Source organism: Mastacembelus armatus, chromosome 9, assembly GCF_900324485.2.
Source record: "Mastacembelus armatus chromosome 9, fMasArm1.2, whole genome shotgun sequence".
Classification (NCBI taxonomy): domain Eukaryota; kingdom Metazoa; phylum Chordata; class Actinopteri; order Synbranchiformes; family Mastacembelidae; genus Mastacembelus; species Mastacembelus armatus.
The window spans coordinates 16,509,626-16,536,255 of NC_046641.1; the positions used below are offsets into that span (position 1 = coordinate 16,509,626).

At 39.7% G+C, this 26,630-nt stretch overlaps 2 protein-coding genes and 1 long non-coding RNA gene across 12 annotated transcripts in view; 2 read left to right on the forward strand and 1 right to left on the reverse strand.

Annotated features, from left to right (window-relative positions):
• The window catches only part of pde4d (phosphodiesterase 4D, cAMP-specific), a 143,744-nt gene extending 129,026 nt beyond the window's left edge, over positions 1-14,718 (forward strand). For all 9 annotated transcript variants that reach the window (XM_026321370.1, XM_026321369.1, XM_026321371.1 and 6 more), the window contains 9 exons: positions 5,771-5,864; positions 6,251-6,426; positions 6,544-6,642; positions 6,749-6,913; positions 7,168-7,267; positions 9,727-9,881; positions 10,102-10,224; positions 10,546-10,728; positions 10,820-14,718. In XM_026321370.1, the coding sequence (XP_026177155.1) occupies positions 5,771-5,864; positions 6,251-6,426; positions 6,544-6,642; positions 6,749-6,913; positions 7,168-7,267; positions 9,727-9,881; positions 10,102-10,224; positions 10,546-10,728; positions 10,820-11,314 (1,590 nt within the window). In that variant the 3' untranslated portion in view covers positions 11,315-14,718. The remainder of the gene's footprint in view (positions 1-5,770; positions 5,865-6,250; positions 6,427-6,543; positions 6,643-6,748; positions 6,914-7,167; positions 7,268-9,726; positions 9,882-10,101; positions 10,225-10,545; positions 10,729-10,819) is intronic.
• Positions 14,719-16,048: 1,330 nt separating this feature from the next.
• On the reverse strand, positions 16,049-26,295 carry rab3c (RAB3C, member RAS oncogene family). The gene is made up of 5 exons (XM_026322533.1): positions 26,206-26,295; positions 24,338-24,562; positions 21,488-21,606; positions 18,574-18,698; positions 16,049-18,370 (listed from the first exon to the last, which is right to left on the reverse strand). Exons 1-5 carry the CDS (start codon positions 26,221-26,223, stop codon positions 18,180-18,182), a joined length of 678 nt encoding a protein of 225 aa, XP_026178318.1. The 5' UTR covers positions 26,224-26,295; the 3' UTR covers positions 16,049-18,179.
• On the forward strand, positions 19,404-24,506 carry LOC113139374 (uncharacterized). Of its 2 annotated transcripts, none has more exons than XR_003296546.1 (3): positions 19,404-19,507; positions 20,067-20,128; positions 24,379-24,506. It is a non-coding gene; the product is annotated as an uncharacterized LOC113139374 (long non-coding RNA). The 2 variants fall into 2 exon arrangements; XR_003296545.1 differs by lacking the exon at positions 24,379-24,506 and adding an exon at positions 22,399-22,603.
• Positions 26,296-26,630: the final 335 nt, after the last annotated feature.

Consider the following 26,630-nt stretch of genomic DNA (forward strand, 5'->3'; position numbering starts at 1 on the left):
TCAGCCTATGATGATTACTTTTAACAGGGTGAGGAGCTCACTGCTACAATCATTATTTGGCTGTCATGTGTACCGTATGTATATTATCTGCCTTGATACCTTTATCGTAGTCGGCCACCAAAGCGTAACTCAAACTGTTTGAGAAGTATCCTCTGTATGTGTTAGTGGTAGCATCGTCATGCAGGCAGTTGTGCTGTAAGCATGCTGAGTCTCCTCTTGTGTGTGTGTGTGTGTGTGTGTGTGTGTGTGTGTGTGTGTGTGTGTGTGTGTGTGTGTGTGTGTGTGTGTGAGAGAGAGAGAGAGAGAGAGAGAGTGTGTGTGTGAATGTGTCTGTGTGTGTGTTGCTCTGAATGTCGATCAGCTCTGGGCTCTGGTGATGTCACACGGTGTGATGTCATACAAGAGGGGATGGACCTAGACAAGAGGCAGGGAGGACAAACAGACAGCTCTTATCACTGATGGGACCACAATCACAGGACATCTACCTCATTTAAAAAAGAAAACAAAGAAAAAAAAAATCTTATATGCAGAGCCTCACCAATGTTCACTAGCACAGCTATCGCTGGTTGTCATGGCAACAGCCACAGGCCCAAACAGTCTTCTCTCTCACTTCAGCAACACACACACACATATCAAAGATAATACAGTCGCTACTTCTCCCACACATAGCCATTACTTTGTGTCTGTATCCTGCAGACTTTAATTTATCAGAACTCAACATAAGCCTTAATTTGTCAATGAAGAAAAGTCTGAGACTAAACTGAAACAACAAAATGGAATTCCCTTGAAGTAAATTTAATTCAATTACAGCAAAATCTGCTCTCCATTTCCCCTGAATGTGATGCCTAGTGACATTCCCTTGAAAATCACCACCTGTGCTTATTGTTCTAGTAGTTTCCTTTAGAAGTCACACTCCCGCTTCCCACATTTGCCAGTAATAACCCAAATCACATAATTTGGGAAAATAATGTATAACTCCAAAACTCTATTACCAGCAGCTCCAATAACAGTAGGTTAGACAAAAATGGCATACCTGTTTTTCCTAAAGGATGTCACACCAGGGAGATATGTTCACTATTATTATTGTCACAACAGTCACACGGCATCTGAAACACATACTGTACAAACCACTGCTTATTTTCAGTTCAGTATATTGCACTTCTCCAACATTTGCTTCAGTGTCATGGTTTTCCAGAACTAATAAAATGAGTCCGAAGGTCATGAGTCCTAAGGACATTGAGTCTAGCATTGCTGCTCTGCTGGTTGTGGTTTAGGATGCTCCTTTAGTTCCATTTTCAAGCTGGTCTTCCTCTGACTCTCCTTTAGGAACACTGTGTGTGGGTCAAGTTTAATCACAATGCCTCTTTAAAGTCTGACCATTTTATGAGGTAACATTGAAGGACAAATCATTTAAGATTTTAGTGTACAGTTAATGAAGTGTAGTTTAGCGACGACAATACCTCCTGGAGAAAAACTTCTCTGGGCACCACATTTACTGTCCAACCTGTTTTTTTTTTTTTTGTTTTTTTTTTTTAGCTGTTCTGATGTTATGGGAAGTAAATCCATCTCCATTAATGTGTAAGCGCTGTAGTAGATTACTTTTTTTTTTTTTTTACTTATTTATAATGTTACCTACCTGCTTATAGATGTCCTTCATGTTTGGTTTAGACCATGAATGGACAGCAGACTTCCTTGCCACAGTCAATGGTGCATTCATTGAAGGTAGTATCAATTAGTGTTCCTGCTCTTTCTGTATTCTGTAGAGGGGGGTGTCTGCCACCAGAATAAATGTGCAATGTGACAAAAGAAACAAATGCAACAGATCAGGAGGTGATATGGGCTATATACAGCAGGGAACAGATATTTTTGGTCATTCCGCTGAAGAACAAATTACACACATGTCACAGCTAAGCTTGGTGCAACACTCTCCAATTTTTACCCAATAGTTTGTGTTCACACCTCTTGGCTAAGGTATCAACGTGTGTATATTTGTGTGACGGAGAGAGGGAGTTTGCTTGAATGGGAGGGTGTCTCTGGGCGTTATATTTGTGTATATGCTCCAGCAGGAAGTACACTGTGCGTGTATGTGTGCGTGGCTGTGTGTGCTGGGCTTGTGCTGGCCTGCTTGGCTCTGAGTCAGTCAAATCTCAGTTAGCCAGTGGTCTCATCTGCTCCAGCATAGCTGTAAATTACTCACAGTGCCAGGCTGGCTGTAGAGGTGGGGTGTAAAGTAAGCAGAGACAGGTTTGGTCCCTTCTCAATCCGTGTAACCACTGGACCTATACAGACACATGACACATGCAGCCTCACACACACGCATGCACACCCACAACACACAACACACACATTGTAAGAAACAAAGAGGGGAGATATCCTCTTCAGAGAATTACTAAGTTTGTAGGCTTTTGATTCACATTCAAAGTATGCTTTTTGTGTAGGAACACAAGATGTTTTTTCTAAATTATGGTTCTATTTTTAGGTTAAAATGTCATGTATTCTTTACTGTGCAGTGCTTTGTAATCACTAAGCAGTTCAACAATGTATGACAAATTTTTACACTCCTCAACAGTTTTGTATATTTACAGTAAGTTAGTTTTAAGTTAGACTTCCTTACATCCTGTAGCTATAACCTTAACTATAAACATCTTATATCACTAATAATGGAAGTATTAGTTTTAGGTTCAATGAACTGCAACCACCTCTCACGTCAAATTCTCTCAATTCGCTTGGAAAGCTTTATTATCAAATGTTTTTTGGATCACTTTATTGTTTATTGCCTGACATGATTTTTATTTGTAGTCATACTTTTGTGTTTGCTGACAGGATTATATTTATTCATTGTCTTGAAAATAGATCTGTGAGACTACATCATCAAATGAAGTTGATTGGTGACTCTAAATTGTCCAGAGCAGTGAGTGTGAGTGTGTGAGGTTGTTTGTCTCTATGTGGCCCTGTGATGGACTGGTGACCTGTCCAGGGTGTACCCCTGTCTTTCACCCAAAGAGAGCTGGGATAGGCTCCAGCAGATCCCTGTGACCCTAAATAGGAATAAGTGGGTATAGATGATGGATGAATGAATGTTTTAATTTTATAAGAGGGCTATTCATACTGTCAGTGATGGGGAAAATTAAGTATCTTATTTGCATAAGGTTCCTTGTGGCACTTTCTTCATCTCAAAACAGCCTATGTGGACACAGTGCTTTCAGTTTCTGTCCTGCTGAGCCCACTTCAGAAAACGCTCATGACGTTCATTCCTTTTGCAATATTAATGGGCTTTTTTGTGTATTGACATTGTCTCATCAGTGATGTTTCTGTGACTCACCTTTCATGAATACTGTGTTGAACGCTGACCTCAGTTTTTCAACATTGTATTATTTTGGGTGAGGTAACTCATGCTTGTACATCATACTGCACAGAAGGTCAAGTTAACCAACACATAAACACAAACATGCACACATACTTTTGCGTGTGTTGAAAATATGTTTTGCATACACAAACACGCGTGTGATGCAGGCACACATGCACACGCTGTCACATCCCACTGCACTGCAGGAATAGAAGGAAAGGGAAGGGGGAGATTTTCCACTAAGTTCAGTCCCAGCCAATCACACAGCAGGTGACCTCAAGTCTGTTCCTACCCAAGCCAATCAGAGGATATGATGAGCTCACATTTCTTCCATATCCGTGCCCTGATTTGCTGCTGGTGTGTGGCGTTGTGAGAGAAGCAGTCTCTGCTCTTCACATGAGAGCTTGTGTGATACACACAAAAGCAGGCAGACAGGCAGGCAGCCTTTGAGCTGTTGATAGAAAAATTTTGCTGTCCTGGTGCTTTGGCATCTACCAAGCATCCGCACCATCATCAATTATTCACAACCTCAGCAGTGTATCCCTGTATCCGAGTGTGTGTGAGTGCATGCTTATGTCAGTGTGCATCACAGTGTGTGTTGTCACGATATGCTCTCATCGGATCTTCGGAGAGCCTCGTTCCCACCACTTCTCTTACAGACTCTACTTTTCCTGGAAGATGGGCTTTTTTTCTCTGGATTTTCACAGGGCAGGATTGTGATGCTTTATTTATGGACTTCACAGGGGCTTTGCAGCTGATTTACACCGAACCAAGCTTCGAAGGTTCTTCAGGTTAAGATCTTATACTGGCCAAAGCTACAGACTGTTTTTGTTTCCCTACCTCTCTAGCATCTCCTCACTCAAAATGTATTTTTAGCTATAAATCTTTAACGTTCAGTTTTTTTGGATCCATTTTGTTGATTTGTCAAAATGCCTGAAGCCAATTATCTGCTCTCTGTGTCCTGGGGATATATAAAGGTAAGATGTGGTCTCAGATTATTGTATGTTAGAATATGTTTTTTCGTAAGTCAGTTTAGTTTTTGACAGATTTGAATGTAGGGTTACATGACCACAAATAGAAACAACATAATATACAGCTTCTTGCCAACGTCGTCCAAGGATTTATAGGTGCGAAATTTCTGGATGCATTATTCATTTTCATGCATCTGTGATGGGAAAGCTGATGTTGCTTGCTCTGTACTCTGAATGATATAGCCATCGATGGATGTACTGCACAAAAAAGTATTTTGATTTTTAAACAAGTTTGGATTTAAAAGGACAGATATTTGCACTACACCTGTAAATTCCTATTAATACTTGTCAGTCATTTAACACCAACAAGGCGCACCCCTAGATGGAATAAAACAAATATTATATTTATATACAATATTCTGAGTATTTGAATTGTTGTTGTTTTCTTTGTAATGATATATGAGATATTTTATTTTGTCACCCACAATTACGAATTTCAAAAAGCTATACCTATATCTATATATTTTTTATTTTTATAGTAATCTTATCTCATTATAATTTCATTCATTTTAATAATGTTTTTAATAAGTAAATAGAGTTTTAATAATTATATTTCTCTACCTGATATATATTTTTCAGTTTTCTACTGGCTCTTATTTCCTGACTAAAAGACAATACAGATGGTTCTTTTTGCCACTTAACCAATGAAAGCCCATGGGTATTATTATTATTTATGGATGTCGGTGCATTATTGCACAGTAAGCACGCTGCAGTGTTGTACTTGTCATTTTACGTGATCAGTATTGATTTATATAATTAATCAGTATACACACATTGTGCACAGTGAACTCACTGAAGACAAAAAGCAGCTTTGTTTAAACGCTATTGCTTTAAAAGCTATTGTTTCATAACCACTTTGGAAAATCCCCGATTTCAAGCCTTGTCCTCCACATCAGTCAGTTTGGTCTTGAAATCAAAAGCCAGAGCTAAATTTGGGTCTGCCACTCCAATTAAGCAGAGACAAGAGAAGAGAATATGAGGAGAGGCAAAGACGCAGACATTGTGGGAGAGAAAAAAATGAAACTGAAAGAAAGAAACTGGGAAAATGGTTACTGATTTTACTGATTATGTACTGCCTTGGCAGTAGTCCTCTGACCTTCTGTGTGTTGCAGGTAACAGCTTCTGTGATGTTACTAGAAATTAGTATGAGGTCACAGCCTGCAAAAATGACCAAATTTCTTCACAGTCATGAAAAGTTATTTGTAACAAAATAGAAGTTTGTGTGTTAGTTGTCTCAAACTGTATGTGCCTCACACTATTTTGTACCTCACATGTAATTACGGAACATTTATATTCAAGTTATGTGTATATAATGTAATACATTCTGTTAAACCCATTGTCTGTGTGTGTGTGTGTGTGTGTGTGTGTGTGTGTGTGTGTGTCCCTTTTTCAGTTCAAGAGGATGTTGAATAGGGAGCTGACTCACCTGTCAGAGATGAGCCGCTCTGGGAACCAGGTGTCTGAGTTCATCTCCAGCACCTTCCTGGGTGAGTGAAGACATAGGCTCACTGCTTTGAAAGAGAAATAATCTCAGTCCAGACTGAACAGTGTGAATTAATGTGCTCTCAAGCTACAGAGTAACCCCCAGGACTTCTTATTTTGTACAGTATGTGGCCAAACATGTGCAGAACATATAATTTTTCTAAAATCCTGTTTTAAACTGCCAGAACTATTAATGTCATAAACAAAGTGCATGTTTTTATTCAAAGAGAGAAACCATAATACCTCATGTGAAAAATGGACACTATTAACTTTAGGAAAACTAGAATTTTTTTCCTGGTTGACCCTCTACAGCTAAAAACCAAAGTAAAGTGCACAGCAGACGACACCACCATCTTTTACTTCACACTTCTGTTTCACTGCGTCTTTCCAGACAAGCAACATGAAGTGGAGATGCCATCCCCTCAAACGCAGAAGGAGAAGGAGAAGAAGAACAAGCCCATGTCTCAGATCAGTGGGGTGAAAAAGCTACAACACTCCTCCAGCCTGACAAACTCTAACATCCCTCGCTTTGGTGTCAAGACAGAGACTGAAGATGAACTCGCTAAGGTGAGCTTGTGTGTCCTGACAAACTCAATCTCAGTTAATCACACACTCTCATACATATAGAAATCGACATTGACTTAAAGACTCAGAAAATAGTTCATGTTTTGTTTCTAATTTCAGGAGCTAGAGCATGTAAATAAATGGGGCCTTAACGTTTTTAAAATCTCAGAGTTCTCTGGGAATCGCCCATTGACAGTCATGATGTACACAATATTCCAGGTAATGACTTCTTGTATTTGTTCTGATCATCACTTCAGAGTAAATGCTTGTTGAATCCTGAAATCACTTTGACCATGAATTCCCTCTTGACCTTTCTGGTTTCTAGGAGAGAGACTTGTTAAAAACTTTTAAAATTCCACTTGACACCTTTATAACATACCTGATGACCTTAGAAGACCATTATCATGCCGACGTGGCCTACCATAACAACATTCATGCTGCTGACGTCACCCAGTCAACTCACGTGCTGCTGTCCACCCCCGCCCTCGAGGTGAGGCACACACCAACACACACACCGACACACACACACACACACACACACACACACAAAAAGCAAGTTCACACACTAACATGCACTAGCATGCACCAACATGCGCGCACACAGTCTCACGCTTCCACAATCAGCTTCAATCAAACTCTTTCTTGAACTCCAATCAATGGCTGTTACTTGCGAGAGTATTTTTGTCCAACGATTTGACTCTCTCATCATTGCCCTCCCTCCTCCTCTCTGTGCTTTTCTTCCAGGCTGTGTTCACAGACCTTGAGATCCTAGCTGCCATCTTTGCCAGTGCAATTCACGACGTGGATCATCCTGGAGTCTCCAACCAGTTCCTCATCAACACCAGTGAGTCTAAATACAGCACTGTCTTAACAGCTACGTCAGTGGCTCAGCAGTGTGTATTCACAAACACGAGCACACTTACAGTCTCATACCCAGGTGGGAACATGTACACTCTAGCCTCTGCCTCGATAATGTGCACACTAGCATTATAAAGACAATTAGCTTTCTTCATATAAATGAAATGTCATATATAAGCCAGACACACATGCATATTTCTGTACATAGATGCTAAAACAGAAACCACACGCACATCTTCACCAACATGTTTCTGTCAGTCACGTGTGATGGCTTTCACATGTGATTCCAAGGCAGGGGAGTTCAAAGAAGAGATCAATATTATCCTCAGTAGTGCCTTTTCCAGCATTATTCAGGCTAATATGTTTTTAGGAAAAAAGAAAAACATCCTTCCAAAGTTGCAGATGTAGTAGGCAACACTGCATAGGAAAAAAAATGTTTGTCTGACATCAAATGTGGAATAGTAGCTTGGCCATTCAAATTCCAAAAATGATAAATGAATATATATATTTTTTCGGTTTACTTATTGTATGATGCAACAACGCAGACAGGTGCATATTGTTATTGTAATTAGCTTGCTAATCAGACTGGAATTTGTTTTTGCTTCATTTTTCACATTTTGGTTCCTCTTTAAGAGGAGGTGTTATATTGCCCAGACCAATCTGCAGAGTCATATATTTTTCTGTAGGCATATAGACAGCAGAGAGGCTGGTACGAGCAGTTAATTTTGTTTGCCAAAAAAGTGGTTTTAGGAGTTGTAGAGCTGTATTAATCTCATCCATGCATGTTGCCATTTTTGTGGAAATGATGACCTTAGAAGAAAGGTTTATAATGCCATTTGTCTCTCCTTGGTTGGCGAAGTAAGCTCTCAATTCTTAATCCCACCCACAAAACTGTTTGGCTCAGTTGTTCTTCCAACTAGGAAACAGCAAACAATGAGAATGAATTTCATCTGTGGTTTTCACTGCTTTAAAATCTTACATTTCATCGTCTGACTCAACTCCGGAGTAATTACTGTAACTTTCAGGAATGGGTATTCACATTGCTATGGATAAACCACATACCTCACTGTGAGCAGGTGTTCCAGATTCATAAAAACACTCGCTATTTTTACCCTTGATAGTAAGAGCCGGTAAGGGATGTTATTGTCAAATTACAAAGTCTGATATGTCATAAAATAGTAAGATAAAAACCAAAGCATCTCTATAACTAAAGACCATGCAGGGTAGTGTTGGAAGTTGGTGTCCATGGAGTTGTGTTTGTAACTGTAGAGTCCTCAAGCCAAGAGAGTGAACCCCTGCTATCACTGCTTCAGCTGACTCACTTGCTCATGGCTGGAGTTGGCACATACACTACTCATAAAAAGTTAGGGATATTCCGCTTTTGGATGAAATTTCAGAATGCACCTAAAATGCACTATAGCCTGATTTAATTTTCATGGACGACAATGCCACAGCTCATCAAGGTCACATCGTCAGGAAACAGCTGCTAGAGGCTGAAGTACCTCAAATGGAGTGGCCAGCACTTTCTCCAGACCTGAATCCCATTGAAAACCTATGGGATCAGCTGAGTCGTCGTGTAGAGGGTTGTAATCCTGCACCCCAGAACCTCAATGACCTGAGGGCAGCCCTTCAAGAAGAGTGGAATACCATGCCTCAGCAGACAATAAGTGTCACAATTGTGAACAGCATGAGACGTCGTTGTCAAGCTGTAATCAATCTTCAAGGACACATGACAAGTTATTGAGACATTGACATTTTTTGTTGTGGTATACCCATCACTGTTAGCTTTTGTTTCAATAAATTGCCCTGCTTTCATGATATAATATCACTGTAGCATGAACTTTCTACATTTTCCATAAATTTCGCCCGAAAGTTGAATATCCCTAACTTTCTGTGAGTAGTGTATATCACCTCAATGTGGCAATTTAGAGGAAACCACAAATAAGTTGAGTTTCTATACACAGGGTATCACCTTCAATAGCTATTCTAGGCTAAAATAAATGTGAGTCTTGCATAAAAGTATTAGTAAAGCCTTATTAGAAGAGAGACACAGAAAAGACACTGCAGAGTCACTCTCGCACACTACACATGCATAATGTGTTATGCTTCCTATAACCCCAAATGGGTAATCCCTGCAGTGAAGGCAGTGTGAGTCATCCTAGTTAGAAGCCACCAGACTGCTCTTCTGTCAGCCACAGAGCAACAGAGCAGGATCCTCTTTCTCCTTTCTGTTGCTCTGTTCCACTGTGGCCCAGACTAATGCATCTTAATGGAAAATCTAAATACAGCTAGAGGACCTTCAAATGACCCAGAGTGGGGAAACCTCTCAATAGAGAGCTATCTGAGCTATTTTTTTTTTTTTTTTTTTTTTTTTTTAAATAAAACTTCAGTCGATTTTACAAGCTAAAACTGATTGTTTTAGCTGTGTCTGTGTCTTTACTGCAGATTCGGAGCTGGCGTTGATGTACAATGACTCATCAGTGTTGGAGAACCACCATCTAGCAGTTGGTTTCAAACTCCTACAAGAGGAGAACTGTGACATCTTTCAGAACTTGACCAAAAAACAAAGACAATCACTGCGAAAGATGGTCATTGACATTGTGAGTGAAAACATTTACATCCCCTCTTTATATACAGTGATTTATACCAACTAAACATGCTTGTCCAGTGGGAAAGGTAACAGAAAAGTGTTGAGTGGAATGCATTGTGTTTGCTATATCAAAAAGAAGACTATATGTTATATACCCTACACTACAGAATATTGGATTTCATTTGGTAATAAATGTCTGGCTACTGATGTTTTGCTCTGTATGTTCCAAGGTGCTAGCAACAGACATGTCGAAGCACATGAATCTTCTGGCAGATCTGAAAACTATGGTTGAAACCAAGAAGGTGACCAGCTCTGGTGTCTTGCTGCTGGACAACTACTCTGACAGGATACAGGTGAGAATAAAGCTGCCGGCCAGTGACATCCATGCCATGATTTTTGAATGTCCTGATGACATGGTGACTGCATGTGTGATGTACTCTCTCAAAAGACAGGTTTGCACTATGTCATTATTCCCAATTCATTTTACTAAAATTCACTGAGTTGAGCTCTGAACACTAAAAAAACAGCACTACCCATTTATTACCACCACTTGATTAAAATGTGACGATAGAATCCTGAAATGTCAGTGCTGTTATAAGTAAGCCATGTTTTTTCAGCCAAACTTACACCAACATGTTACAAAGAGTTTAGAGCTTGTTGTCTGTCTTATTCAGGTTCTCCAGAACATGGTGCACTGTGCAGACCTAAGTAATCCCACTAAGCCTCTCCAGCTGTACCGCCAGTGGACAGACCGCATCATGGAGGAATTCTTCAGTCAGGGCGACCGAGAGAGGGAGAGGGGCATGGAGATCAGCCCCATGTGTGACAAACACAATGCTTCAGTAGAAAAGAGTCAGGTAACGTGCACAGGCACACACATCTACAGCATATGCACATACTAATGTGTGTATAAACACACACTGAATGATCTGCTTTTCTCCTGTGTAGGTTGGTTTCATAGACTATATTGTTCACCCTTTGTGGGAGACGTGGGCTGACCTGGTCCATCCGGATGCCCAAGACATCCTGGACACATTGGAAGACAACAGGGAGTGGTACCAAAGCACCATCCCCCAGAGTCCTTCTCCTGCACTGGATGAGCCGGAGGACAGCAATAGACCCTCAGGAGGGGACAAGTTCCAATTTGAGCTCACCCTGGAGGAGGACGGGGAGTCGGACACTGAAAAAGACAGTGGCAGCCAGCCGGAAGAAGAGGAGGAGGAGGAGGAGGAAGAGGAGGAGGAGAACAGCTGTACTGACTCTAAAACACTCTGTACGCAGGACTCTGAATCAACAGAGATACCTTTAGATGAACAGGTAGGGGAGGATGAAGAAGAGGAGGTAGCAGAAGAGGATGAGACCCCCTGCTCACAGCCATGTGTGGTGGAGGAAGAGGTAGCAGAGGAGGAAGAAGAGGAGAAAGAGAAATCTCCAGAAACATAGCAGTTTTTGTGGACAGCACCTGATTAACTGTTCTTCTTAGTAATGACAGAAGATTATTTATAGAATATTTTTTTGAGTTTTGTGGAGTGAGTCTGTGTTTTTGATACATCTTTGTTTATGGTTCCAAAGCGTGCGCTGCTCTCCACGTTGGCCAACCCTCCTGTCAGCTTTGTTCAGACACGCCAGTACTTCTTCAAGTTTTGTTGCACTCAGGAAAAGTCCTTTCCATTCCCATTTGTACTGAAGTGCTGTGTCTTTATTTTACTTCTACACTTCTACTTTACAAGCTTAAGTTTAGGGAATGGACAAGTAGTTCAGTGTGCTCAGTGCTGTTCATACGATATATAATATCACATTTCCCTTCCCCCCAAATCATCTCAGCCTTGCCTGAACGTTTAGCGGTGTTTCTGCATTTTATCAAGTGCCCATACTCTACAGAGACAGTTATCGGTGTGTTCAAGGAGAATCTCCCTCTCGATTAGGTCATTTTCTCCCCACTACAAATTAGGAGGTGTGTTACGCTGCCATTCCATTGAAAACCGGACGCCGCAGATTTGAAAGCTGCAGCCCACTGGGGAGCTTTTCAAGACGCTTTTCTGATGTGGAAGTCTTCCTTGAAACCCTGACTGGCTCAAAGCTCAAATCTAAACAGCCATGATGCTGTCCTAGACCTCATTAATTTTTTTGTATTGTACTGTATGTAAGATTCTAATATTTTGTAGAATTTACTTTTGCAATCCTAGGCTTTCTTTTGTTAGCAAAGACGATGAGAGAACTTTTGGAAACCAATGGGCAGAAATGAGTCACAGATATTCTTTGCAGCTGGATTACATTAGGGGTATTCTGAGGTGTTTGCACTTGCTCCAATAGCATTTATACTACAATTTCCATGCCACTATGTTCATATTTGGTTTGGTGATCTGAATTCATATTAACATTTGTGTGTATGTGTTTATGTGTATGCGTGCGTGTGCGCGTGTGTGTGTGTGTGTGTGTGTGTGCGTGCGTGCGTGCGTGCGTGCATGCGTGTGCGTGTGTGTGACAGTTTTCACTGAGGAGGAAGCAGAAACCTGAGGTCTTCTGCCTTACTCTCACTGAAATTGTGCTGTGGATGAAGCCTTTAAATTTTATTCTTGTTGCCTGCAGTTCTTTTGAACACATCCTGAGACAATGCAATGCTGTGTAGTTGATACAAAATGCACCTTTCTTTTTTAGATGCTTATTTAGTGCTCCAAGTATGCAGGAATAGTATTGTCGTTCAAAAAAATAAGGACGATTTTATACGTTTCTTTTTCTTGCCAGATGCATACCAACTTAACTTCAACTTTTATTTTCTTTCCAAATTTATTTTTCATTTTATTTTAATGTTTCATTTTGCCATCACTACATTAAGCCCACTTGCTGTCTTTGTTTTTGACAAGACAATCAGCTCCATTGAGTAGTCAGATAACACGGTTCTTGATATAGATACTCTAATGCACTGATATGTTCATATATCACCACAACAATATTTTTAATATGTCTGAACTTGCCAAAACACTCACTCTTGCATACTTAGGCTTGACCAGTGCAATCTTACCGCTCAGCCAAGACTCTCTTCCTTTTTCCATATCCCTGTCATTTTCAACTCACACTTGATGCTTTTATTTATTGGTATATTTTTCTATCTGTTGAGTCAGTTTTGCAATACAACAGTGGTACAGTAAATATTTCACTGTAGCATAGACCACAGTACAGGCTTGCCACTTACAATACCCAAATATACTTCTTTTTCTCTCGGTGTACATAAAATATAGAAAATCAACAAATGTAAAAAAAAAAAAAAAAAAAAAAGAAAGAAAAAAAAAACACTTGGAATACTGCACACTGCTTTTTAAAGGAGTGCTTGTTTTAACTATGTGTCATTTCAAAACTTTTTATTTAATCTTTCATTTTGTGCCAAGATTTCTTTTTTCTTCTTTCTTTCATCCTCACCCAATGCCCTTACCTGTAATACAATTTTCTGGTTTTATTGCTGTTTACAAACATATATTTATTGTGCTGTATATAATATATAATTATTAATGTTATTACTATCATAATGCCGTTTGTTGTAAATGGTTGATTCTTATCATCCCTTTTGGTGATGGTGTGGCTGTATTACGTACCTCTTGTTGAGAGAATGTTTATTACACATGAGCTTCTGTGTAAAAATGATCCATCGACATGTTGCTTAGCTGAGAATTAGCTCAGTGAAGAGGGGGAAAGCCAAATTGTTTTTTAAAAAGAAACTGTTCCTTGGCCCATGGGCTGTGCCTTAAATTCAACATGTCATTCACTTTAGACTGATTTCTTTTGTTTTCTAGTTCTCTTTTGCTGCATTAGTGAATTTTTTGACTTGTGTTGGCCTGATCTCCCACTGGGGGAAAAAAAGTTGCCTTTTCACTGTTGCAGCCAACCCAGCATGATTTGCATAAAAATGTGGCATTGGGTAGAAAGTATGTTGTCAGTGCAGAGGTCTGTAGAGACTCAGGTCAACCACAAGTCAAAAGATTTACTACTTGAGTGATGTGTGGCCTATAGCCGAATGTCTAAGAGTCACAATTGCTGTAGACCTGGTCTGAACAACTCACGCTTTCTTTACGCCCTGACACTACACTCAAAGATGTGACTCATCCTATCAGATGTAAATGATATGGGAGCAACTTTGCCTCTTTGTATCTGTGCGTAGTTACCGCAGTGTCATCTACATCTGGGTGTTTGTATCACATCTATAAACACTGAATGGGGCACAAACAGGAGTGTGTAGCTGGTGCTCGACCATGCCTACAAAGCACAGAGGCTTTGAGACACATCTGCATGTTCAGCCACTGCTGCATTAAATTCTGGCTGAAACACTGACAGTGTGTTACTTACCTATGCTCGGCCCACACTTCAGCTCACATTACTTGCAATATCCAAAACCACTGACATCTTTCTGCCTGGACAGGAGAAGGGTTTAGTCTATTTCTGTAGTGAAGGGGGGGTGGGATTAGGGTATGGGGTGAGTGCATTGCTGTCCCGAAACAGGGACTCTTATTTTGACACACATACTGTAGATTCTAAACAGCCCTGGCCCAATGGAAACAGCGGGTTCTTTTCTCATTAGGTGTTCTATTTTTTTATGGTATGAAAGGAAAACACAAACTGTAACTTAAAAAAGGTCTTCAGGACAATTATTTTTTGGGTTATGTCTTTAGAATGCCAACTTGTCTGGAGGTTTCACAGGACAATTAAAATATTATTTTAATGGATTCCTTGTTAATTGCAGTCTATTGGATAGCACTGTAGATCATACAACTTTATGTAAAAAACAAATAAAAAGAATGGAAAAAAAAGTTTTTATATGCAATGGAATAAATAAAAGCATGGGTTGATTCTGCCTACTCATTGATCTCTTGATTTTATTGTCTGAGGCTAACCAATGCACAGTCAAATGTGGGATGGATTTACTATGTCTTTGCTTTGCTGAAAATAGAGATAATGGTCTGAAAGAAGAGTTTTTAAAACACCCAAACAGTTTCTATATTTGGCAATTTTTTTCCCAGCAGACTGCTCTGGGTGTGAAATATATCACACCTCAACCAGTGGGTGTTTTTTATAGTGTTTCTCCTCTAAATATTCTTCCAGTAACAAAGCCATAATTATGTATCCAGCATATGGCTATATACAGCATTTTTCAGCAAATTTATAGTGATATATGAATCACTTGGCTAAAGACAAATAATACAAATAAAGGCAGTTGCTCATTTTTTAAAATATACCTAATTTTTTAATTAATTTACAAATAATTCTAAAATCCCCATACAGTTACGTTGTTGTCAGCCACAGCAGCTTAAATGATATAAGCAGTAAATTCAACACTTTCAGTTTAACTCAACATCATTATCTGCTGTTATCTCACTTACCAGAAAGGCTGTGACTGGCATTTGTTGAAAATATAACCTGTATCTATGCAAAGATGTTGCAAATGTATTAGTCAGTCTGTTGTGTGTTCTACTATTTCCTTCCAATACTAAACTATATGTTAAGTTTGATTCTTCCTGGCATTAATCCAGTTGGAAATTTTTGAGCATTAGAATAAATAGTCTCTTTAGTAAAAGTAGACATATGTACATAGTATCATAATGTTGCTTGAGATGAAAATAAATGATCCTACTTTGAATACTGTTGGGTCATAAGCCCCAATGAATCAAAGTCTATAACCTAAATAAAGCTGTTCTACATAAAAGCTGATTATGAAACCAGTAGTTATGCAAAAATGTAATGGAGGAAAAAGTAAAGTTTGCCACTGAAAGTGAGTATAGCAGAAATATATGATAGCAGAAAATGGAAGCAATGAAGTACTGTAACTTCACACTTTCCCATGTACTGTACTCCAGTACAGTAATTTGTTAGTTTACACCACCAGATTTGGGTCACTAAAAGTTTATTCATTCAACTACAGCAGCTCAAGTCGTGGTGCAGACATATGATTATAACACTAGGTGGTGCACATTGCCTAGAAATGAAATAAGATATCTGATTTGAATTAACAGAAGAGAGCAAATCTCATCCTCATGCTTCCATGCAGTCAACAAAGACCAGCTCTTAGAATTTAATTTATTTCCTATAATCTCAGAAACACACCTGTTACTTTGTTTGCAACGCAAGAAACAAATATATTTAGTCATATGTAAAGTCAAATGTTCAAATAAGATTTGACCAGAGTGACTGTTTAAGCATCTCACAACAGCCATGTTAACCTTTCCTCTATGAAATGAATCTTGACTTGAGCTCATTACAATAATTTATTTCATGGCTATTAGCATAAAATTAGAATATCACACACATACACAGATGCACACGCACAAAGCACGTGTACACACATATGCACAGGATCTCTGAACTAGTTTATGTATTTCCCTTTTCTTACAACAGTATGGCATATGGCATGGAATAAGTTACCTCCCTGACTATCTTTCACAACACTGCAAGTTCAATCAACACCCAACAGTTAGCAGGAACAGCATATAATAAGTGAATACATTTGTACAAAAGGTATACATAAACAATACACTAGAGTATGCAATTTGTCTCCTCAATATGGCAGGTACACACACATACAGTACACACTTCACACACACACACACACACACCAAGTCAACCATTCAGAGAGCCATTATGTCACTCATACTGCAGATAAAGTCATTGTACTCGAGGACAGGAGGAACTATGTACAGGGTTTAATTCATAAAATATTGCACTTATTGGCCCATTGCATCTCACAGCAAATGCTGTGACAATGCTCCTAAATCTGTAACATAGAGTAATATGTACACTTATTATTATTTTATAAATCTACATAGATAAGTTGGGACTGACTTCATGCAATTTTTTGGAGGTTTTATTCAACTATGCAACAAACAACTGACAATGCTAAAGGAAACATATTTTTGGCACAAATGTGTTTTATTATGTAGTGTAGAACTGAAGTGCTTTCTGGATTTAAAATATGCTACAACAATTTTTACTCTATGGACTTAAGTTCTAGGCTCCAGCAGATCCCTGTGACCCTAAACAGGAATGAACAGGTATAGATAATGGATGGATGGATGGACTTAAGTTCTCTTTGAGACCACCACAGTACTGTATGTGCCCGCTAGGGGAAGTTTCACATTTTAAACTACTGAGTGCCTTTGATGGTTTCTAAGTCATTTGTTGAGATTTTTCTTCCAGAAGGGACTTTTTTATAGCACAATCATTACAGTTTAGCATGCTGACTCTAAAATTAAACAATACTTTTTTTATATGGCTGTTTATTCCATGCCAGAGCTGATTTGTATATCATACACTGTACTGTGCATTGTCAGTGTGAGATTTGTGTGTAATGAAAAGCTCAGTCATTGCTATTATATGGAGCTGAGGATGGTTAGGTTTTGGATAAGGCCTATTTTTAGATAAAACACCACAAATGATTGATTTTTTTGGCTACATGCTCATGGCATAAAACTATAAAGGGTCGTCTTAGAGGCTAAGCACATAGAAATAGTTCCTTTTAAGATTTACATAGACATCACACATCTACAGACAGCAAAACATGGAACATCACCTACATCAACACTGTACACACTAGATTCATTCCAAAAGTAAACATGACAGAGAGACTTACAGAGGCCGTGTTGAAGATGCTAAAAGGCCACTTTTTTACCCAAGGTAGATGATTTTTAGATGACAAAGATGCACTCATTTGTGACGCAGACTTAATGCTCACATTCATGCAAACCCACACTCACTTACCGTGCAGTCACACAGCAGCCACACATTCATTACACAAAAGAAAGCTGCTACATCCTATAGTGCACTAAATCATAGATCTGGCAGCTTTAGGAGACAAAGTAAACCTATAAAAGAAACAAATGCGTACAGTACAAAAAATAAAAGAATTATTAAAGCACTCATTGACTAATTTCAGAATTATTCTACATGTTTTAGATTTTAAAGGTCTTCAGAACTAACTGTACAGTAAAACTATAGACTATTTCCAGTCTTATCAAACATACTTGATTTATAACCATACTGACTAACCGAAGAATGAGAATATTGTGTCTCTATATTTTAGTTATCTTGTTACACATTTTACAATAGCCATGTCTGTTTGTCTGGTTATTTGCTCTTAATATAATGTGATAAAGCTGAGAGATATTAGAACAGCATTTTGTAATTCTACTACTGAACAGGGTTTGAACTGTAGTCCAGAGAAAGCAGCACTAGTAGGAGTGATAATGCTGAGGGAGAACAAAACTCTGCACACTCTACCACCTTACGGGACCTGCACTGCCCTCCCTTTGCTCCCTGACATCAGTCACTAACAGTTGCATCCGGGCTGTTGGAGGGGCGGAGCACTGTCTGTGAGTTTGGCCGTGGGGGCTCCTGTGGTGACAGCCGGATCAGTGTCCAAGCTCTCGGACATCTTATCACAAATTAGGTCAACAAGACGCTCAAAGGTCTGCTTCACGTTGATGTTGTCCTTGGCGCTTGTCTCAAAGAACTCAAAACCTTGATAAGAGAAATAGTAAAAACATGAAGGCCAACAAATGATCTTAAGATAAAAATGATTTATGCCATTTCTACAAAAGGTTTTGACAAAAATATTTCTTTAAAACCCCAAAAGGTAAAATACAACAAAAGCTTTTACCACATAAAGCTGGTGCCCCAGCATTTGAAATCCACAAAAGGATGCATGTCGTTCTCAGACTTACCCAACTGTTCTGCCAGTAGCCTTCCACTGTCCACTGAGACCACTCTCTCTTCTTCCATATCACATTTATTCCCAGCCAACACCACCTGTGCATTATCCCACGAGTAGGTTTTTATCTGTGTAGACCTGCATAGTCATAAAGCAAATCAAACAAAATTGGATCATTTAGAAATTGAATGAAAGACGGATGGACATTATGTAAAAGTTTGCCTGGCACTTGGACCGGTCCTCAACAGTGATTACATCACCTTTGATTTGGCATCATGCAATCTGAGTCACTGATAGCAACAGTGGAAAAATGGGTCAACTGCTGCTCTGTGCTAAAATATGCTGTCACATTTTCTCTGATGTACATTAATATTTGCTATTTTGCAGCTATCTGGTGCGTGTCACACATACCAGGGCTCTGGAATTTAAGAAACACAAATCTCCCATGGTGTTGTAGTTTGACTGAAATTAGGGCAGTGAACATATCACAGGCTGAAAACAGAAGTCAACCAATCAGCAAGAAATAAAGGTAGAAATGACAGCTCAGGGAAACAGAGAGAATCATAATGTTGGCATTCCTCTCTGTATACAGTTCTGGTGGTGCAGATGTGGGTCATTTTGAGTCCCAGATGCTGATCGCTTCCACTGACAGAAAAGCACTTGTAGTTGTATCACACCTAACTTACACAGGGAATTATGAGTGATGACATCATGACGTTAAAATTGTTATGGTAAGGAAATGTATTGATGATGTTGTCAGGAGCGGTTCTGTACCCGGTCATAACTCTTCAAGCCGGAACTAATATGGCTCAAAGTTCTACACGCATTAATTAAAGCGACGCACCCAAACAATGTAGTCTGTCCGTGCAACGTGAGAGTGGTAAAGTTTGGACGTACAGGAAACGTTTTTGAAGAAAGGAACTTCTGTGCTGTTGCAAGAGATAAAGGTAAGCAAAACGATTTCATTTGATAACATGACCGTGTTGCTGTTCTTCTTCAGGTTCCGTGCACATCTTGTTCTTGCTATGTTTGTGAATAAGCAAACCCATTGAAGCAAATATCCAAATGTTATGATGTTAACTACGTAACTTAATCTGCCTTAGTCGTTGCATTTGGATAAATATTACCTTTTCTGACTAAAGTAATCAACATTATCTGCTCGTGTTAAGTAGAGTTAGATGGTTACTTGTGATAGCGCTACCTGTTCTTGATTCAAAGAATGTCATTGTACAAACGTTTCATTGTACGCATTGTTTCATTGTTTTAACTAAAAGTTTTGAATGCTTGAATATTATCTTCGCCATTTTGTAACTTCGCCCTCAGATTTAACACTGGCCCCACCTTGGCCCCCACAGTAAAATTGGTCTGGACCCGCCACTGGTTGTTGTAATAAAAATGAATTGGGTGAACAGAACACAATTACTTTGACTTGTTTTTTTTTTCTTTTTCCTAATCTTATATTTGATGTCAACATTACAATATGTCCCTGTTTTGTCTCTGCCACAGACAGGAAATGAGCACGTCACGAGCTTAATTCAGCCACAGTCGGAGAAGGAGCTGTTGCCATGGTAACCCCCTCTTTTTCTGCATCCTTGTCACAAGGAGAGAGGGAAAGAGAAAGCGGAAATAAAGCCAGTCGCAAAGGCAAAAAGCATTCTGGTTTTGAAAAGGTTAAATAACGAGCCCTTTCAGTTTTACACTTTTGTCGGATATGTGCGCCGTCTGGTACGTAAGCTCACAGGTAACTCTCCAGGGTTGTCGCTGCCAGTGATACATGGTTAGATGTTATTAATTAAGATTCCCATCACAGACAGTGCTCAGACTGCAGTAACTCATGAAAGTGTCAGACAGCTCTTAAAAGAATAATAGGTGGGTCTGGTCTTTTCAGTGACGTCATTTGAGCATAAATCAGGCTGACAGTGTGGAGCATTTTAACATATTTCATGCTAATAGTCTGCTGCAGCAGCATCTCAGCTATATTCACCCTCAATTAAAGAACATCAGGCTTAAAATATGTGTTAGGCTAAATGCAGCTGCTTTAGTCATGACAGGTGCTAAATCAGCTGTCAAGTGCCGCTGCCTAAGTGATGAGGGTTAAGTAGACACTGGCCTTAATAGTGATTGTCGTAGCCTACAAGGGGCACAAGCTTCATGGCACAAAAGTGAAGTGCCAACATTACCATCATCTATATCAGGTGTATGTGAGATATCATCAGTTTCTTGCACCTCGTAGAGAATATAGTACCATGATGATTCAGAAATCTTCCTTCTCAAAAATGTTCCTTCTGTGCTCATTTAATCTCTTCAGGCTGGCAGAGAGAGATAAATGTAGAACAGCTGGGTGTAAATAAAATGGAAAACGACACTTTCGCACCTCAACGCCTGTGGAGAGACAGTGTGTAAAAAGAAATATCAGCAAAATGAAAACCAAAACACGTTTATCTCCAATGGCAGAGCTGAAATTCCTCTGTATTTCAGGAAAGCTGCTGTGCTGTAATGGTTTGTGTTTCTAGGACAAGCGTTCTAACCCAGAAACCTGGTTTCTGCTGCTGATTGAATATGGCCTTTCAAGTCCCTTTTTGGACATGAATGGATCATCATAAATCACAGATTTTTAGGCTTGGCTCAGAGTTGCTGATCAGCCTGTGTGACTCATGAATGGACCAGAGCCTTGACCTTGACAGGCTTTTCCATCCCTGACAAAGATGGAAGCGTACACACAGAATAACAGTTACAGGAACTACACAGTTATTAGGGAGCGACATAAATACATTGTACTTGCTATTAGGAAGCTACTTAGAATTGTAGATTGAGAAGGATTTATGCTAAATCAAATGGGTAAGATATAGAATGACATGATTACATTATGAAGACAAAAAGGAAACATGTTGACCTATGACTTAGAGATGATACCTTCAGGTACTCACCAGTCTTGCACAGCACCAAAGGACTCCTCATTAGTGATGTCGTACATGAGAATAAATCCCATGGCCCCTCGGTAGTAGGCAGTGGTGATGGTCCTGTAACGCTCCTGGCCTGCTGTGTCCTACACACAGACAACATGATATGGGCTTGTTGTTATCCAGCTGACTGATCTCCCTGCTGTCAGGCTTAGCAACACTGCACACCACATATATGTATGTCCATAATGGTAAGTGATTAGAGATGTACAATATTAATATGAGATACTTTGGGTCTAAATTTGAGCAAAATTTAGGATGTTCTACATTTTGCATCTTTGCATCTACATTTACTCCCATCTTCATTTATTATGTTCCTGATAGTATCGATAACACGCCAAAAACAGCAGTTGTGATTTGGCTGATTCAATTGATTTTTTTTTTTTTTTCTTCACCTCAAAAAATAATCACTCAGCCGTGTTAAACACTCCGTGGTGCAGTATTCAGAGTTCAGCATATGACGTGCATTTCTCAAATAGCTAAAAATAGAAGTTACATGATTTAACACTGTGAAACTACTCGCTGTTTGCAATAGGGTTGAACAAATTGCTCAAAGCCAAAGCAAGCGAGTGATTACACAGCACTGGAGAAGGAGTACATTGTATACAGGCTGCCCTGAAAAGATGTGCATATTGTGTTGCTACAGGATGCCAATGAAATGTCAATGGCTCCCAAAACAGATGAAGCTATTCTACAGTTTGTGTTCATGAGGAAGGAACATTGTTATTTGAGCCTAATCTTGGTCATCTCAAAATGGTGCTAATTGTTCATAGATTTGTTGATGTATTGTTTTATCCTAAGTTATATAATAAGTCCCAGTGATGGTCCTCTTTATACTGTACAGTATGTCTACTCTGTTGTTCCAACTGTGTTTGCAGGCTTCTGTGAATCATGATAGAGGACTTCTGGCTGCTCTACTTGGCTCTTGTTAAACAGAAGCTCGACAGGCAGCACTGGATTGCATTTGCCACAGTGGTTTTGCTCTCTGTCAGTCTCCACGACTGCTACTTTGTGCCCGTTATAGCCAGAGGACAGCTCTGACCTTCACTTCACACAGCCTGCTCAGCTTTCACACACACCACAGCTAGGACAATAACACACAAAACAAAATGCATGTGAATATGTGCATTTTTTTAATGCCAGCAGCTAGTGTGTGTTGTATAAATAGCATCTTTTGTAGAGTAATGTTCTTAATAACAGAGTGATTTTTACTTTTTACATGTACCAAGTCATGCTATAGTATGCTCCAGTCTTTTTTCTAGTCCGCCTTCTAGGTCTTGGACATTTCAGTACATTATTGATTCATGGCTGAGGGTTTCACAGTGACATCTGCATTTCCAGGCTATTTTAGTGAGTCGGTTTGCTTGTCCTCAGTTAAAAAGACTGAGTGGGATGGAAAAAAAAATATGCTGACTGCTGAGAATTAGAACTCTTTGAAAAGCTTTGCTTTTATTCTACAGCTCTCCAGAACTCAATCCAAGAAGCTGACTGTTTCAAGTAGAGAAGAAATGAGTAGAGGCTGACACTTGCTAGAACCCTTTTTTACTCAGGAAAGTAAAATTCACAAGGTTCATCTTGGCAACCCTCTGAGATGTGTTTCGTTCACTTCAGCCTAATATGACAACAGGGACAGCACAATGATGCTTTTATCTCACCAGATTAATGGTGCAACTTCCACAATGACATTTGCCAATAGCCATCCCCTGAATAGGCCACTTACTGTAAGTTTCCCCGCTCTCTGAGCCTAATTAAAAACGATAGACCAATTGATTGGATGGAAGGGCAGTCCTTTTTCTTTCTGAATATATTTGTCTTTGCTAATCATGAAAACACATTACCCCAATTAACCACTCATGTGACTGTTTAAACTTAGTTTTCACATCCTGGTGGAGCGCTTCTTTTTTTTTTTTTTTTTTTCTTTATGTGATTTCCATTACTGCAAAAGACAACTATTATGACAAAAGAAAACTGATTCTTGAAAGGAAAATTAACATTTGGTGTAGAACAGAAAGAAAGAACTTCAGCATATCTATTCTCCCACTATCTCAGAGGTATTATGAGACAATCTGCTTCAGCAGCTCAGATGAACTCTGAATTAAACAGCCTCCAACATTTTTCCACACATTCTGCGGAAGGTGTTGCTTCTGTGTTCTTCCACATTGTGCGACAAACTAACACTTACTAGTCTCCTGTCGGTAATGTTGAGACTTCCATCTGTCTCGATCCTTACATCGTAGAGAGTTAAACTCAGAAAACACAACACAGCATTTCCTGAAGCTTTCTTCAATCACTTCAACACACAGCTGACGTGGCACATGTTTTAACACTGAGGAACAAAGCACTGAATGTATTTTTGTTTTGATCCTTTTATGAGTGAAATGGCCTGTTCATTGAATTCGTTTTTTAGAAGCTGAAATGATGAAAGATGTGTTAGCTTCAAATATATATATTCTACACTTTGATTCAAGTATAAAAGACATAATGCAGTCTTTCTGTGAAGGGGTTTAAAAAGGGAAGTGCATCCAAGCATACCAGTCTGTCTGGTATGCTAAAGACACTAATACTGAATGAATCCATAGGTAACCTTGTGTGTGCCGGACTTTTGTATGGCCAAGTCAAGTCACAGCATGTCAAAAACCTTAAAACCTATTGATCAACAGAGAAAGACGTGCAGAGGTCAGGGTGGTGACCAGAAAAAGAGTAGAGGATTAGCAGACATAATGTATCTTTTATAGCTATATTACATGTTTCACTTGGTTTAGTCAGGAGTCAAACATGTTTTAGCTCACTACATGTTTAATGGTTTATTTTTCATACCCAGATCTGCAGTTTGATCCTCTTGTCATTCTTGTATACAGTCTTCACTTTGAAGTCGATGCCCACTGTGCTGACAAAGGCCGAAGTGAAGGCGTCATCTGCGTAACGGAACAGGAAGGATGTTTTGCCCACACTGCTGTTGCCGATGATCAGCAGCTTAAACATGTAGTCAAAGTTTTGGTCCCCTCCCTCTCCCTTCCCTTTCACATCCTGAGTGGCAGCCATCTGCAGAAACAGAGTTTCATCTTCCTTTTACATGTAGCTTTTCATAGGACAAAGAATGTGAACACAGAATAAACAAATTACTTCATTTAAGTTGGCTCACAACAGTTTATGCATGAAAGCCAGCAAAAAGAGAAGGGAAGAGCTTGATGGTGGAGGCCACTGCTCAGAGGTGACAGAAGGCTGTGTCAGGCAAACCAGCATGACCAACACAGCAAGCTGTTGTATTGATGACTATTAGATAACTAGGGTTTTAAAAAGCTGAGTCTGAATTCTCTAATGCTATTTTTCTTTCAAAAGGCTTCATATGATCAGGGTAAAAGCTTGTGATCACTGAATTCATTCCCACTGTTACATTTAGCTCAGTTTTTAGCTGAGCTTGTATTTTTTGTGTACTGGGCAGAATACTGGGAATTTCAAAGTGGGACTCTATTGGTCAAAAATCAGTCTAATTTCAACTGTGCTAAACGTGTTTTTTATTCACATCTAAATATCGCGATTAGCAGATCTGATTGTGTAAAGCTTTTCTACTAGAAATCCAATCAAATTTCAGCAGACATTCAATGTGCCTCCATATTTAAAGTCCTGTTTTAAGAAAGGCCAGACCGCAGACACGAATGTTTCACCTAAATCATCCCAACAAAACTCGTTTCCGTGCAAGCTGTCGACGACAAGATCACAGTCACCTTTGCTCCAAGGTGAATGTTTGGACAAAGCCATAGCTATTATACGCCAAACGTGCAGCCAAGCTCTTCCACTATAGCCTATGCAGTTCTAAAAGATGCCGGACCTCCATCCTGCACAACCTGCACTGTGTTTCTGTCTTCGCTTCCGTGTAAGGAAAACAAAAAAAAACACACCACTGAGACAAGGACATTGTTGGCATTGAAACCGTGCGCGATAAAAACTAGGCGATCTCATATTTAATTACACGAATGAGTTGAGCAGGGAGCTGCATTGGGAGATGATGTTAAGCCATGTTACAGACTAGATTTAACCAATTCTTGCACAGCACTATTAATAAATGAAAGTACCAAAACGCGTTGAGGACAATGTGTGAACAAACCTGTTTTGAAGGCCTCGGGTCTATCTGTATCTGCGCTTGTTTTGCAGAATACGCTTTTTATATTTGTGCCCAATGCAGGCGTTGATTTTCTTTCCCTTCTCTCTCTCTCTCTCTCTCTCTCTCTCTCTCTCTCTCTCTCTCTCTCTCAGCTTCAGCACCTGGGAGCTGTCCCCTCTGCTCCGGCTCTGGCACGCGCCCCTGCGCTGACGACGCTGGCTATAGCGTGAGATGAGCACGAGCAAAAGAAAAGTGTGTTTCGTGCGTATATCTGACGTCACCGAGCGGGGCACGAGGGGGTGAAAAAAAATGATGGGGGTTGTAGTTTTTGCACAGTGTCAGCGCAGAGGTGGTCGACATCAAAAGTAGAGATTTGACTACAATACTCAACATGCAGCGCGTCCCAGCTGTCAGCAGTTGTATGATTTACAGTGGACGGCAGAATGAAAAGCCTTGCAGTTCGATTTTTAATAAGCAAAGACGCAGAATAGGCTAAAATAGTAATAAAGTTGAAAAGCTGCTGCTGCTCAGTCTCGATAAAACGTTTCATGACGGTTCAATCCTCATAATAAAACCTTCTTACCTTGCCATACAAGTCCATTTAGTCGTCAGTAGCTTAATATATCACTTGTTTCTAAATTCAGTGCAGTAGCTAAGAAACTCCCAACTGGGCAGCATCAATTTTTTTTTTTCCAGGAAGCAAATATAATAGTCTCTCCTCTTGCGTCACTCTCGGTCTTGCAGCCGTCCTCCCCGCCCAGGCACTCAGCTCCGCTTCAGAAAACAGGCGGCTGAGCAAATAAGAGCGGCCTGAGCGGTGATGAATATTATGATTACAGGTCTTTCATTGGGAGCAAGTGCAGGATGAGGCCACAGCGGAAGTGTGTGTATGTATGTGTGTGGTGGTCGGGGGATGGTTGGATGGGGGGGGGGTATTTGCAATTGTAATTACATCGGCCCCTTTTAGGCGGATTAACAAACCTGAATAATTCATTTGAGAGGTGCAAA